The sequence below is a fragment of the Podarcis liolepis genome, assembly GCF_965112155.1.
Source record: "Podarcis liolepis genome assembly, chromosome: 7".
In the NCBI taxonomy this organism is placed as follows: Eukaryota; Metazoa; Chordata; class Lepidosauria; order Squamata; family Lacertidae; genus Podarcis; species Podarcis liolepis.
Window position 1 is genome coordinate 31591119 of NC_139561.1, and position 14156 is coordinate 31605274.

The following is a 14156-nucleotide window of genomic DNA, read 5'->3' on the forward strand; positions in this document are numbered from 1 at the left end:
GTCAAATGAGGCCCGCTGTGGAACATGATTTAAACAGCAGTTGCCCTGCATCTCCCTGGATTGCATTTCAGGTGACAAACAGGTTCTCCTTCATTAGTGAGGCACATGTGTTTTGACAGTCGGGGGGTGCTGAACCATGGGCAGAAGCCAGATTAGTGGAGATTAGCCAGAGTGGAGATTAGGTTTCATTGATACTAGGTACAGCTTCCCATTTATCAGAAAACATGCTGTGAGAAAGATTGTTTTTAGGCAGATAGATTTAGACAAAGTACCATTTCTTCAAAATGATTAGCGTATCTGCAAGTTTACATAGATTACATCAGTTAGTAAAAATAAAGAACTTTGATTGCTTTAACCACATGACATACTTAATATGGTCTTGGTGTCTGTTTTGTCCTAGCATGAGCAAGAGACAGAAGCCATACTAGGCAATGCAGCCCGTGTGCAACTTTGCCGGTGGCATTACTTATTAAAAAGAGCCCTCCCATGACTTTTATATGCTCTGACTGTGCCAAAAGCAAAAATAACCCCATAACACTAGCTGAAAAATACGAATAACTTCTTTGCAGACCTAAACTGCAAGCCCTCCCTCCCAGCTGCTTGAAGCCTCAAACTTCGGAAAGCAGTGGTAACCTTGAAAATTTATTGTGTGCAGTTGTAAAATGCATACGCAACTTTTTGCATACTTGCAAGTAACATGTAGCATTTCCCTCTTCGATCTTTTTATAGGCAATTTTCTTGTAGAGAAAGGATATTCAATTGTAGACTTTGCAACATCAAAGCCTTATTACCTCTCAGCCACTCCCAGAGGACTGGATAAAATCTGGCTGCAGGCTGCTTCTAGTCAATGGGTCAGGGGTCCCCACTTCACTAGGGAAAGCACACTGGTCCTTCCAGATGGTGGTAGTTTCAGGCAACGCTAGACTGTCCCCATGTGAGTGAAAAAGAAAAGTAGCTGGTGAGGGTTGACAGTAATTTCAGTGAGTAGAATATGTTCATGTAGCAAACATGCAGGTTGTGCATAAGATGGACTGTGGATTTATAAATTGTATTGCAATATTTTTACTTAGGAAAATCCCCCAGTATCTTCTAGTGTTGATGGTGAAGATGATTCTTTTCTCTGTGAACCTACTTGCCTCATTCGTCCAAATGTTCAGGTGGAAGGTAATGTCACTTTTCTGCTTTGAGATGAAACGATGGGAAACATCACTTCAAAAAATCATTATCAGGGTAGTTCATGTTCCAAAAGCATTACTGAACAAGTGCAACTTGCATCAAAATGCTGTAGCATTTCCCCACATGTATGAGGAGTGGGCCTGTTCAGGGTACCATCCAACTCAGAAGAGGAGCCTTATGCTGTTCAGGACTCTGGTTGGATGGAATGAAGAGAGTTTCAGGAGCCAGAAAAGGATAAAGGACACCTTCTTAAATATTCTCCCTCTGCCTTGCTCCCAGGTTCTTCTTACTGTGCTTTATAACTCTAATGGGCTACTAACCCCACCAGACCTGCACATTTTGTAGCTCTGTAATGGCAACACACCCACCGCAGGACAAAAACAGGGAAATCCAGTGCTGTTTCCTTTCAGCTTCTTCTGAAACATTCCTGCATATAGTATATGAGGGGACTTTTTAAATCCCAGGGGTCATCTCCTGAACCCTAAGACCATCTCACCTCCAGGATCCTTACTGTAAGCCATAAGGCCAATTCCCTCTCTTCCTCTGTACTCCGTTTTCCTCCCCTTGTAATAGATTCTCTCTCATTCCATATTCTGGCTGCTTTCAACTCATGATACCTCAGTATCCAAGGGGCATAACCGTATTACACCATGAATTACCTCTTCTCCGGCCCTTCTGAAAATAGAAGTGGAGCCCTTGTTTGGTTTCTAACTTGACAAGTAGAATGATGGATGAGGCATACAAAAGGTCTCGCATCTCTCAGCCAAACGGTAATATGATGAAAAAGGATGGTTGTACGTCTGTAACCCCAGAAAATCTTTAATAAAAAAACAATTTAGAAAAGAGGGAAATAGAATCTTGTGATTCAGTGATGAGAATTTTTAAAAATCTGATCAACTGTAGTTCTCCTTTTCTGTTTTGAACTTCTTCATATTTATTACCTTTTGTCTTGTATTACAGAAATTGAACCCTCTGGAGTGAGTTTTCAGGTAGGATTCATATCAAGATGCTTAAGTGCATTTAAGGATCTTTCTGCCTTCACTATTTATTTTCGTCCTACCTTCTTCCAGGAAGCTTGGGGCAGCATACCTGGCTCTACCTCCCTCACAACCACACTGCAGTTTAGGTCAGTTTGGGGGTTGGTCACTGGCAAGTGGATATTTGAATGTGGGCATTTGCAGTCCTACCTTGACAATATGGATGCAACTAACTTTGGCAGGAAATACCCAGAAAGCAACAAAGAATGATAAGTTTAAAGAAGGTTTAAAGAATAAGTCTTGGGTAACAGTTTACAAGCCAAGGCTATCTTTCTTCTTTCCAAATGCTGTCTATTACTTGTAATTTTCTTCTTCTGCTGTTTAATAAAATTGTAATTGTAACTGCAGAAAATTTGTTTTTAAATGTTTAGTCTATTTTCTATTCTTTCTGCAGTCCTTGCGGTTTTTATTAAAAAAAGAATAGAAGGGTTCTAACAAGAAATGAGATCAAATTATTTTGTTTCCCTGCTAGGTAGAAAAAAGCATAACTGAAAATACCCTGAATGAAAAGCCTCCACTGACTCCAGGTATTTAACTCTGGGTTGTTGTTGTTTTAGGTTGGTATAAATGGGTTGTGTTGGATTCTCTATAAGCTGCGAGGAGGAGTTTGGAGCTTTGGCTGCTGTTTTAGATTAACTGCAGCTTTCCTATCACTTGATCCCAGACAAAGCATAGTTTATGAAGCTCGCTTGTTTTCACTAACTGGTTAAGATTAACCATTGTTTGTCTGGGTTAGGACATAATGCTAAAATTGTGGTTAATCTGAAGAGGAAGCTTCTGAGCTCCTCATGGCTGTGCCATGAAAGTGGGGGAGATTATGTGCCAAAGGCAATTTATGGCTTATCCTTTTAACACTAAACCATTAATATTATGTTCAAACTTCTACTATATATTTTTATAGCAAAGGATAACACCTTGCTTCATGTGAAATTATCATGTCTTATTTTCCAGCAGGAATCATGATAGTTCTAAATTTAGGGGAAAAAATTAATTTTTCTTTCATGGCATGTTTTCTGATAACTGAAGAGCTTGATTTTATAGAAAGCAAATCTCCACTTTGGGCTTTTTCTGCTGACAAAAACCCCTGATTCTTCATGCTAGCCCATTGTGTAATATCCCATCAAATTACAGGGTATGCTTTGGTGGGATGGGGGAAAGTAGTACTGCAGAAGGGCCAGCCTCTTTGTGACTTTAAAATATCAGAGGAGGTGCAGGATTGTGGCTGACTTAAGTTTTTTAAAAAAGTTAATTTAATAAACATGGCTTTTCCCTGGGAAAACAATTCTACAACAATTAATGTTTTGTTAGCCTTCAGTTCACTGGACTAAAGGTTTCAAAAATATGAATGCACTTTTTTACGTTTGTGCTGTACTTTTGAAACATATACCTGTCCCAAACTCAAAATCAACTTCAGACTTCCTTTTATTTTTGGTATCTCCACCGATGAGAGTAAGGCAGATGACTACTAAGAGGAGGGTTTTTCAGAGCTGATGCTTCAGTTGTAGAATGCCCTCAGCTGTCACCTTTGTTGTGGTCTTTAAGGCTTTCTAGATTCAAAAATATGCTTGAGTGCTTCTTAGACCTTGGTCTCTACTAGCTTGTTGTTTTCACTGGTGTCTGGTTTTATGTTCAAGTTATATAGTTTATTGGAGTGTTTTATTTTTAAATTACACTGTTCAGAGTAAACAAAGCTACATATTTGGGATTTTTTTCTCCCGCAGTCGTAAGCAAAATGGAAGCTGAAATGTTTAGGATAATAATGATCTGGGGAGATCTTTAATTTGTAAATCAGCATTCACTTTGAAATGAATGGCTCTTATTTCCATGGTGCCTCCTTCTGTATAAATGAGTTTAGGACTGCAGCCTGTGCTTGAGTGGCTTAGGTTTTTTGTGTGACTAATGAGTATTCTTTTCCATTTAAGTCTGCAGAATGCAGGGACCGATGGCCCTCCCTAGAGAAAAGTTCCAGAAACTGAAAGAAGAAAATTGGCATTTGAACAATGCAAATCAGGCCCTGCTTTCCGAACTTGAGGCAACAAAGCAGCAAATGAAGAAGCTCCAGTTAGAAATTAAGAAACTAGAAAAAGAAAATAGAAGATTTAAAGAAACTGCACAAAATTCACGCAGTGAAGGTAGGAGTGACTCTGTTGTTTGTATGTGTTTGGGAGAATAATACTGTACTTCTCATTTTTCATCTCCTGGAAGAGTCTTTAACTATTCCCTCGGCATTTGTTGTTATTTAATGTATCCCAACACAAAATTGAAATAACTTTTGAAGGCTGACAACATATAATTTACTTGATTTTCAGACAGTATATTAGTTAAGTAATTATTGAAGTTTAAAATGAAGTATATGATATAACAGTATCAAAGTACAGTGGTACCTTGGTTGTCGAACTTAATCCATTCCAGGAGTCTGTTCGACTCCTGGAACTGTTCAAAAACCAAGGCGTGGCTTCCGATTGGCTGCAGGAGCTTCTTGCACTCAATCAGAAGCTGCGGAAGCTGCACCAGATGTTCGGCTTCCAAAGAACGTTCGAAAACAGGAACACTTACTTCTGGGTTTTTGATGTTCAGGAGCCAAAACATACAACTACCAAGGCGTTCGAGAACCAAGGTACAACTGTATTGGAGAAAGCATTTAATCCTCAGTCATGTAAAAATGTCTAGTTCAGTACTGACTACTTGAATGCACAAGTTACAAAAGTTTAAGCTAGCAGGCTTTTTTTTACCTAGGGATCCATAACTTGATTAACGGGAAAGTAATAAAATTTGTCCTAAAGTGTCTAGTCCCACACATGTATATTCAGCTGTACACATGTATATTATATATACATGCAAAATTTCGAGCATAGGCTGGAAGGGCCTTGTTCTTGCCTTGTGGAATTTAACCACCAGGCAGCTCCTCTGTTCTTTCTGGCTTCACAGTGCATGCTGAACTTCTCATGTGCCTGCTGTGGGTGGGTGGGGTGGACTTTATTTTCATCCCGCAGCCTTTGTAGGGCAGGACCCTTAGAAGCATATGATAAAAGATCAAGGAAGTTTATTTGGGTTGGCATTGACCCTATTCTATGCTAAAGAAAGATATGAAGGAAACATCCTTGTAAAAATAGAAACATAGCCATCAAGTGGTATTTATAATGGATATGGCTTTGTACTGTGTTCCATTTGCTTCTGAGGTTTAGTACAGTAAGCCCACAACTTAGGTTCTGGAGATTGCACCTAAAGACAGAATTGTGTATTGTCAAAACCCATTGGGTTCAGTGGTGGGTGGGATTAACAAAGTCATTTTCCCTAGAAACTTGCTCCCTTTTCACCCCCTTTTCATTTTATTTTTATTGATACATTTAAAGCTGAATGTGCACAAGTTAAAAGCATGTAAGTATGTATTTATATTGCAGAAATGTTAATCTGAAAGGTTGTTTTTTTAAAAAACAATAAGAACATAGTCTTTTAAAGGTGTGTGGGCGTGTTTCTATTAAATTTATTAGGCTTGCAGGAGTCTGCATCAAACATAGCAAACTGCATTATGCTAACAAAGGCTCCTTGGCCATCTCACCAAACATTGTCCACTCTCACTGGCAGAGGGTCTCCAAGGTCTCGAATAGAGGTCTTGGCTTCCACATCAAATCCACAATTAATCTGGGGAACTTCTGCAGTCAAAGTATGCTTTATAATTACATAATCTTGTGCAATTATAACACCTTTAGAAACTATAGCATCCAGAATTCCTATTTCATTTAGGAGATGTTTGCAGTGCTTTTTTTCTAGAAAAATAGGTGCCAGTACTCACCAGGAAGTTGTTACAGTAAGTGCCACACTTTTTAACAACAACAAAAAGAGGTGTCGGTACTGTGTACCCTCTGAAAAAAAGCACTGGATATTTGGATAATCAGCAAGATTTTCTATAATTGCAATGCACTTTAATGTTTTACAATTTTCTGTTATGCAGAGGAACTTGCAGAATTGATTTTATTAAGACAACAGGCCCAGGAACTGGTGGATGAAAATGACAGCCTGAAAATGACTGTTCATCGTCTAAATGCAGAATTGAGTCGCTACCAGGCTAAATACAGACCAATTTCACCAAATGAGGTAATGTTTTCTATTAACCTTCTTAGGAAGAAAAGAATAGCACTGTTCTAACATTGGTGACTGAGAGCTTTTCCTCATTTGTTACAGTTGCAAAATAAGCATCTTTACCAGGGAGTGTCCCAGTTGTGCTAAACCATAGTATAGCATGAGGAGAATTAGCCTAGGTGGGACTTGCACTTGTGCGCTTCCTGCTTCTGAGCACAACGTGAGGTGAAGTTTAGAACTTTTCACTTCCATATTTGATTAACCATAATTTGCCATGTCAATGCAACCTGACAAAGTGGCTTGTTGCAACTATTGGTGGTTTTTTTAACAAGTAAATGTCAAACTGTTTTCGAAGCACCATGTTCAATTTTTGCATCCAGTTTGCAGGATGAACAAAAATAAATATTTTTCTTTTTAAAAAAACCTCTGATACAAAATGTTCCAGATCCGAATATTAATGTGTAACTTATGTTTTTCTTATTTTAGAGTCTAAAAATTGGAAGCCTGCCAATGAAAAAACCAATACCCCCATGGCTGGTATGTAGCAAACCACTATTTCTTAGTTTCAGTAGTTTAGTGCTAGATACTTCTAAAGTGTGTAGAACAATTTTATTTCTTGTTTCCTTGGTGACATGAGAACAATCTATAGTTGTAATATGACTGCAGTTCCCAGACACCTTATTTCACTTTTATGTTCCATTGAATAAAAACTGATGGTACTCAGTGAGTTAGAATAAGTCTAGTCATGTCTACTTAGAAGGAAGCCTGTTGAATTCATCAGGACTTACTTCCAGGTAAGTGGGATTAGGATGGCACCTTATTTTATTCTAATAGTCAGCATTAAGCATCAGGTCATCAGTGTTTATTAAAGGAATTTTTGTTGCCTGTTTGAAGGTGATGTTACTTATTTATTACATTTTTTTCATCTCCCCCTTTTCCAAAGGAGTGCAAGCCCTTGGGAGAGTGCAGATCATCACCATCAATATTATATTTATTTATATTTACACATATTAAAAAACACAGAGATAAAATACAAAAAGCTAAATAATATTTAAAAAATATAAAAAGTAATTTAACGCTAATAGGTGTTTTTTTTTATATTGTTTTGATTCTTTTAAAATAGAGATGATAAAAACAGCACAGCACTATTAAAAACCTTTTCCTTAAAAAAAAGCAACCCCAGTCTGTTCCCAAAGGCCTGCTGGAATAAGACAGTCTTCATTTCTTTTTCCAGTTGAGACTGGGGTGCGGGGAGCTGGACTGAAGTAGTTGGCCTGGTTGCTTAATTATTTTCATCCTGCTTCTGCTTGCAAGAATCCTAGCTCAGTTGCTATGTGCCAGGATCATGTTGTAATCCCGTGAAAGTATCTGCACAGGGGCCTCAGAGTGATCCGCTATCATAGGCTATAACAGCTGACAGCCTTCCCTGGAAACAATATAAAATTAAATGATCTGATCTCCCCTCTCCTTTTACCCACAGTGGAGGGGAGTGTCCTCCTAGGAGTTGCTCCTCCCACCCCCTCCATTAGGCAGGCTTTGCAAAACAGCCTTGTGTGCTTCCTGCTATGAGGCCAGGAGGCCCTCCCACTTCTGTTTATGCTTTGCTCCAAGGATCCAGGCTGTGGTGAAGCTTTGGAGCAGGCTGGCTTCCCCACCATCCCTGGATTAGGTAGAGTCAAAAGGGAGCTGAAAGATATTTGTTTTTTATTGCAAAGAAGAAGCTGTGTTCGGATTGCTGCCCTCCATACTTTTTAACTAGTTCTGGCCCTGTGCCTTAGTAGCAGCCCTACACACATACATTTAACAGCTGAAAGCTTTCCCCCAACTTCTCTCCATATTATTATTATTAGTATTATTATTATTATTACTACTACTATTATTCAGCTGTTACATTTCTGTGGCTTTGACACACACTGTTGCAGGCATTACCAATGTTAAATGGATTTCTAGCCTGCTTCTCAGGGTGCATACCCTCCCAATAAAATAAAATGCTAAAATTCAAGATTTAAATTAACAGTAAAAGAAGTTAACAGAAGTGTGGGTCTTCAATATACATAACAATAAAATAATTTAGATGCAGGTCAGATTTAAGAAGAGTTTTCCTGAAGGCCAAGCATAAGGGGACCATACAAATTTCTTTGGAGAGGGCATTCCAGAGATATGGTAAAAAGAAATGTGTTTTCCTGTGAAACTGTTTACATGGGCTGGAGTAGAGGGTGCCTGATTTTTTTCTATGCAGACGTGATCATATGTGTAGGAGGCTTTCCATGTGTAACATGGCCCTAAGCCAACATGTTGTCTCTCAGCAACCACAGGCTGTCACTCATAAAGCTCTCTGTTCCTTGTCCTTCTGAGCACTGCAAAGTGCATTCCATGACTGCAGCCATCTGCCACTCTCATTTTCCCTCAAAGCACCAGCAAATTATAGGCGACCTCCAAGTCCTCAGGTGTATTTAATGACTGTATGGTTGTTTTGGTGTCATCCTGTGTAAAAATCACGAAGAACCAGGGTTTTGTGCCTTGGTGGCAGAATATTTCTGCATCTGCTGTGGCTTTTAGTGTGCATTCTATAGATATCAGTATAAGCTGTAACTTGGTTGTTTAGGGCAGGCATGTCCAAATCCCAAGAGACTGCGATCTACTCCCACTATAAAAAAAACTGGCAGTGATCTACCCATTGGATTGATCAAAGTTGTTGAGCTTTTTTGGAGGAGGGAGACCCAAAGTTGTTGAGCTTCTTTATTGAGGGCGAGGATCGATCAGGAGCATGCAATCGACCAGGTAGACCGGTTGGACATACCTGATTTAGGGGAATACTGTGTGCAAAAATGTGACAGAATTATTGAACTTAAAAGATTCACTATTTCAGACAGGAATTATGTTCTTCAGGGATACTTATGTAAATACTACAGATAATTGAATTTTAAAAGTTTGTGGCCATAACTTGCTTTGCTTTGTGGAGGCTTGTTTTAAAATAGGATGCTAAATGAATTTCTTAGCAAGGTCTCTAACAAGCAAACAGATGGATGCTTCAGTACTTTGTGTAACTGGCAACGGGTGACCATTTCACCTCTGTTTATTTGCAGCTAGCCTTTTCCAGCTGACGCAAAATTATTTTCCACCCTCTCTACTTCCTCCTGTTATTATCTGCTTATTATTTAGCCTTTAGTTAATGTAGTATTGGGCGCGGGGGAGAGAGAGAGATTGTTAACCTTTTCTTCTGTCTATCTTGATTCACCCACTGGATTTACCCAGGCAGTAGCTGATCAAAGAGTCATTACACGGATATTTTTTAATTATATAGTTTTGAGATGCATTTCAGTGAATTGAAATGACTTTTCTTTCCCTTTAGCTGGATATGAAATATTTATCTCCCCTTCTATTGGCATATGAAGACAGAATGAAGGAAAAGGAAGACCTGATTCTTGCGCATGAGGCAAGCTGGCAAATTAATTTCTTTACAGATTGTTTAAGCTGTATAGAATATCAAGAAAAATATGCTTCTATAATGCTGTGCATGTCATTTAAATGTAAAGAGTACTCAGCGATACTTTGGAATGTACATCCTCAGGGTACATAATGGAATCTCCCTTCTAGTAAGACTCCCTGTCCTCTATCTCCTTAGACTCCATGGGTTGCCCACATAGCAGACCTTGTGCCCACAAGCAGAAGATGGGGATGTAAACATGTGCCTGGACTGAATCACTTCAGCCTGCAGATGGGAGCTCACATTCCATGATGGAATGCTTTCTGCTGAAGCAATACAAAGCTATAATGTCACAAAAAAGACTAGGCGAGAACCCTTCTCCTAGACAATCTGCTATTTATGTGGAAGGAAGTTTGTTTTCTCTGGTGGAACATTATATCGTATGAGCTTCCACAGGTTTACACATCACTTGCTGTTTGGGAGCACTAGACCTTAGTAAGTTGAGCCTTTGATATATGGGGCCTGTTCCAGAACCTCTGCTAAAGGCCTCTTCACTTGTTACATTTTAGGTGTATTATATTTTAGGTGTACACCTGAGGTTTCTCAAATGTACATTTAAAAATGTCAATGTGCCAGTCAAGTTTATGCCCGTCTGAAACTTGGGATTGTTTGTAGGTAACTGGCAGGCATACTGACTGGGAAACACACATTTGTCACTGTAAAATGTAGATGCTTCTTAAGTCAGAGCAACTGGTGTGAATTCATATCTCTACAAATCCCTATCATGAGTGTAGGTATTTTGATCAGCTGTTTGATAATTTGCATGAACAAATAATAAATAGATAATTAGCACATGCAAATATTATTGAGAGGTAAAACATGAAATAACATGAAGGTAAAACAGGTCATGAATATTTTGCATGTTCTTTACTGCTCCTCTTTCAGGAGGACATGAAGATCTTTAAAGAACGAGTTGAAGAGGTAGTGAAGGAAAATGAACAGTTACACCAGCAACTAAGTAAAAATAGTACTGTGACCACCAAAGAATGGCAAGTGTGTTGTCTCTAAAACTATTGTGTTATTCTTTTGTAAAAAAATTACTTATGATAGGCTTGAATTATAGTAAAAAAATACTTATGATAAACTTGTTGTGGAAGAGGGGATTATTGGTTTGTTTTTGTTCTTATTTTTTGTTATGTATTTTGTGTTCATTTTAATCTGTTCTCCGTACTTTATAGGTTTTTTTGCTGTGTTGGTCCTTTCCTCTTTCATACATCATTTTATGCGTTATTTTTATTCTTATTCTCCCTTTCTGCTTCATTTTTTGCTTGTTTTTCTTGACAAGGCAGCTTGTTTGATGTATAACAGTTTTGGCTACTAAGTATAACATTATAATAGCAATATAATTATAAAATTTAAGCAAAATACACATTTTTTAAAAGACAACTTTCCATGTGTATTTTCAAATAGTTTTTACAAGCATAAACCTTTCCCTTCAGAAGAACACTGTTATCACTGAGTAGTTATCTCTCATCTATCCAATCCATGACATGTATATCTGTTTACTAACTCTATATCAGAAGACAAACTTCATGAATATGAAACAGGAAGCTCCACACTTTACTCAGCAAACACAGTTGCTGGTGCCGATGTTACACTGATGTTTCCCACAACAAACACAAAGTGAGAGTGATGTAGGCTCATTTTTGGATGTCCATGTAGGACATCCATGGGAAGCCCTGGCCTAACAGACAATGTGTGTTTATTTTTCTAGTTAATACGATTTTTGCAAAAGTTTGAATGGCATTTCACTTTCAAGTTGATCATTATTTACAGGCAGTGTCTGCAAAGCCAGGCCAAGCTAGTATTAGAAGAAAATACAGTATTGATGGAACAGCTTAAAATACAACAAGCAAAAGGAAAAGACAACCTCAGCCAACATGTCCAGGAAGGTAAAATACCTTGAGAACTGTTTTTGACTACTATGTTGAGCCGAGATGTTTGCTTATTGAGAATGGGAAGAAGTGTAAGCTAGCATTAGCACCAAATAAAGCACTTCATAAGCCTTTTTAGAATGATAATGTTGCTAATCAGTAACTATCATAGAACCTGAGCTGGAGCATTTGTTACAGTCGGTAATATTACAGTACTTAACTATTAATTACTTAACTTTTTATTGTTTTTAGTCTCAGATGCGGTAAAATGATACCTGGTCACTGATCACAGCATCAGAGTACATTACATGGCATCAAACTTAGATTTGTATTAATTTACAGAGGATTGTCATTAACAATATAAAAGGAATTTGGTCACAGGAACTAGCCCTTCAGAGAGTTATGTAGTCTGTTGGAGAGGTCTTGGAGACTTGGAGTGCTTCAGTGAGCTTTCCATTTGACACATCTTTCATATGCTTAACTAATCTCCATTGACATTCAGAACTTGTGAAAAGTACCATTTATAACTAATTATAATACTTCAGATTAACTCACTGAACCAAGCTGAGAAGGCTTCATGATGAACTAAAAATGTCAGAAGTGAATAACTGTGTACACTCTGTTCTCATTTCCTAAGGCAGCTTCTGACTTTACCTCAAATGTTTTGTTTTCTCTTTTGAAGTTTCTAAATTAACAAAACAGCTGATGACTTTGGAAGCCAAGAGACAGAGCCAAGAAGAGGAGTTGAGCGAGTGTCAGAAGCAGCTGGAAGAACTGCGCTCCGCATACAAACAGCTGAAAGCCAGTGTGGGAGATCACATCACAATGGAGGAGCATGTGGCTTTGGTCAATAAATTCAAAAGGTAGGCATCTGATAAGTGCAAATATCAGAGGAAACACCTCTTGGAGGATTCCATGCATGGTTGTAGCTATTTATATTTACTTGCTTTTGCTTTTCCAATTTATTTGTGCCAGTTTTAAGTTTATTTGTAGTCAGCTGATACAACTTGAGGCACAATGTAATGAAGGTTGAAGTTAAAGACACTTTTTACTAGCTTTGGACTCTGATCAAACCTGGAAGAACTGGGTTAGCCTCAGCTACGGTGAATGTCCTTCAGCCTCAAGTCAGGAACATAGAGAGCTGCCTTTATACTGGGTAAGCTGGTCCGTCTTGCCCAGTATTGTTTGCTGTACTTTGGCTAGCAGCAAATTTCCAAGGTTTCTTTCCCAGCCCCACCTGCTGATGTCTGGGGCTGATTCTGGAACCTTTTGTATCGAAAGCATGTGCTCTACCACTGCACTGGTGTGATGCCATATGGCATAGCTGCCACTGTGCCATACACTGCAATTCACCTGCCCACCTGCCACTGAACTGTGGTCATTCCCCTTGTCAGGAAGGGTGAGCTCACCATGGGAAGGGAGGAGCATTGTAGTCCCTCCTGCTTTTTAAAAAAGTCATTAGGAGAGTTGCTGTGTCATATCTACATTTGAAAATAGCGGTACAAGCACATAATGCCACTCAGTTTTTTTAGATCAATATGTAGTTCATCTTCCGTTTGCTTTAGAACAGGGCATTGGTGGAAATGCTGACCAGTTGCAAGGCAAGGGGAGGAATTCACATGTTGGTGTTATGTTTCTATATACTTTGCCTTTGGTCCCAGTCCTAGTGTGTGGCCCACTGTAGCCACCATTTCATCTGTACTGTGAGTCCTTTGTCCTGTATGCATTCACAGTACTTTTTAAAATGAGCACACTGCAACTGCAACTGCAAATGCGATGCCCCCCTTAAGCATGAACAAGTGGCCATGTTGGTATTGTGGTCAAGAAACAGAAATTGCTGGGTGTATGTCTCAAATTACAGCACAAGCCTAGGCATCTATGCTTAGAAGTAAGTCCCATTGAGTTAAATGGGGTTTGCTCTCAGGTAAGTAGGTATAGGATTGCAGCCTCAATGCCAAACTGGATATGAAGTTAAATGTTCCTTTGCCTTTACTGTACAAGTTTTAAAATATGTGAATAGCATCAGATCATGGGAGTTGATAGTTTTCAGGATCATATAAAGTGTGGTAGGGAGACCTTACTCGTTCTTTCCTTGTTAGGGTCCTGAGGAAATCCTTCTTGGAAGACGTTTGTATTGGGAGGTTATCTCCCATAGGTGCAGGAAAGAAAAGGGTTAAATTCCTGCCTTGACACCTGCTGCAATTTGATAATTTATCAACCTTCGCTCCCCCTTTTGATGCATATTTACATTGATAAAAACTTGCTCTAAATGCAAAGGTGCATTTAACTTGGCATCTGCTTTGGTCCTTGATCTGACTGCATCCTGTCTTGGTTGTGGCCAAAGCTCAGTGTACAGTTAGTTCTTCATACCACATAAAGGTGGTTCTTTGGGGATGTTGTTCAGACTGGAACAGAATCTTTTCATTGAATAATTTTGTTGTAATTGCTGTTTTCCACTGATCTGTATACTCTATGGCTCAATCAGCACCCATATATATTAGC

At 38.8% G+C, this 14156-nt stretch overlaps 1 protein-coding gene across 1 annotated transcript in view; it reads left to right on the top strand.

The window, feature by feature from the left end:
• The window catches only part of CEP89 (centrosomal protein 89), a 51157-nt gene that overhangs the window by 6640 nt on the left and 30361 nt on the right, over positions 1-14156 (top strand). Inside the window, exons 5-14 of the mRNA XM_083512600.1 lie at positions 1071-1164; positions 2137-2165; positions 2686-2740; positions 4136-4345; positions 6166-6308; positions 6780-6830; positions 9646-9729; positions 10666-10773; positions 11561-11672; positions 12337-12517. Coding sequence (XP_083368726.1) covers positions 1071-1164; positions 2137-2165; positions 2686-2740; positions 4136-4345; positions 6166-6308; positions 6780-6830; positions 9646-9729; positions 10666-10773; positions 11561-11672; positions 12337-12517 — 1067 coding nt within the window. The remainder of the gene's footprint in view (positions 1-1070; positions 1165-2136; positions 2166-2685; positions 2741-4135; positions 4346-6165; positions 6309-6779; positions 6831-9645; positions 9730-10665; positions 10774-11560; positions 11673-12336; positions 12518-14156) is intronic.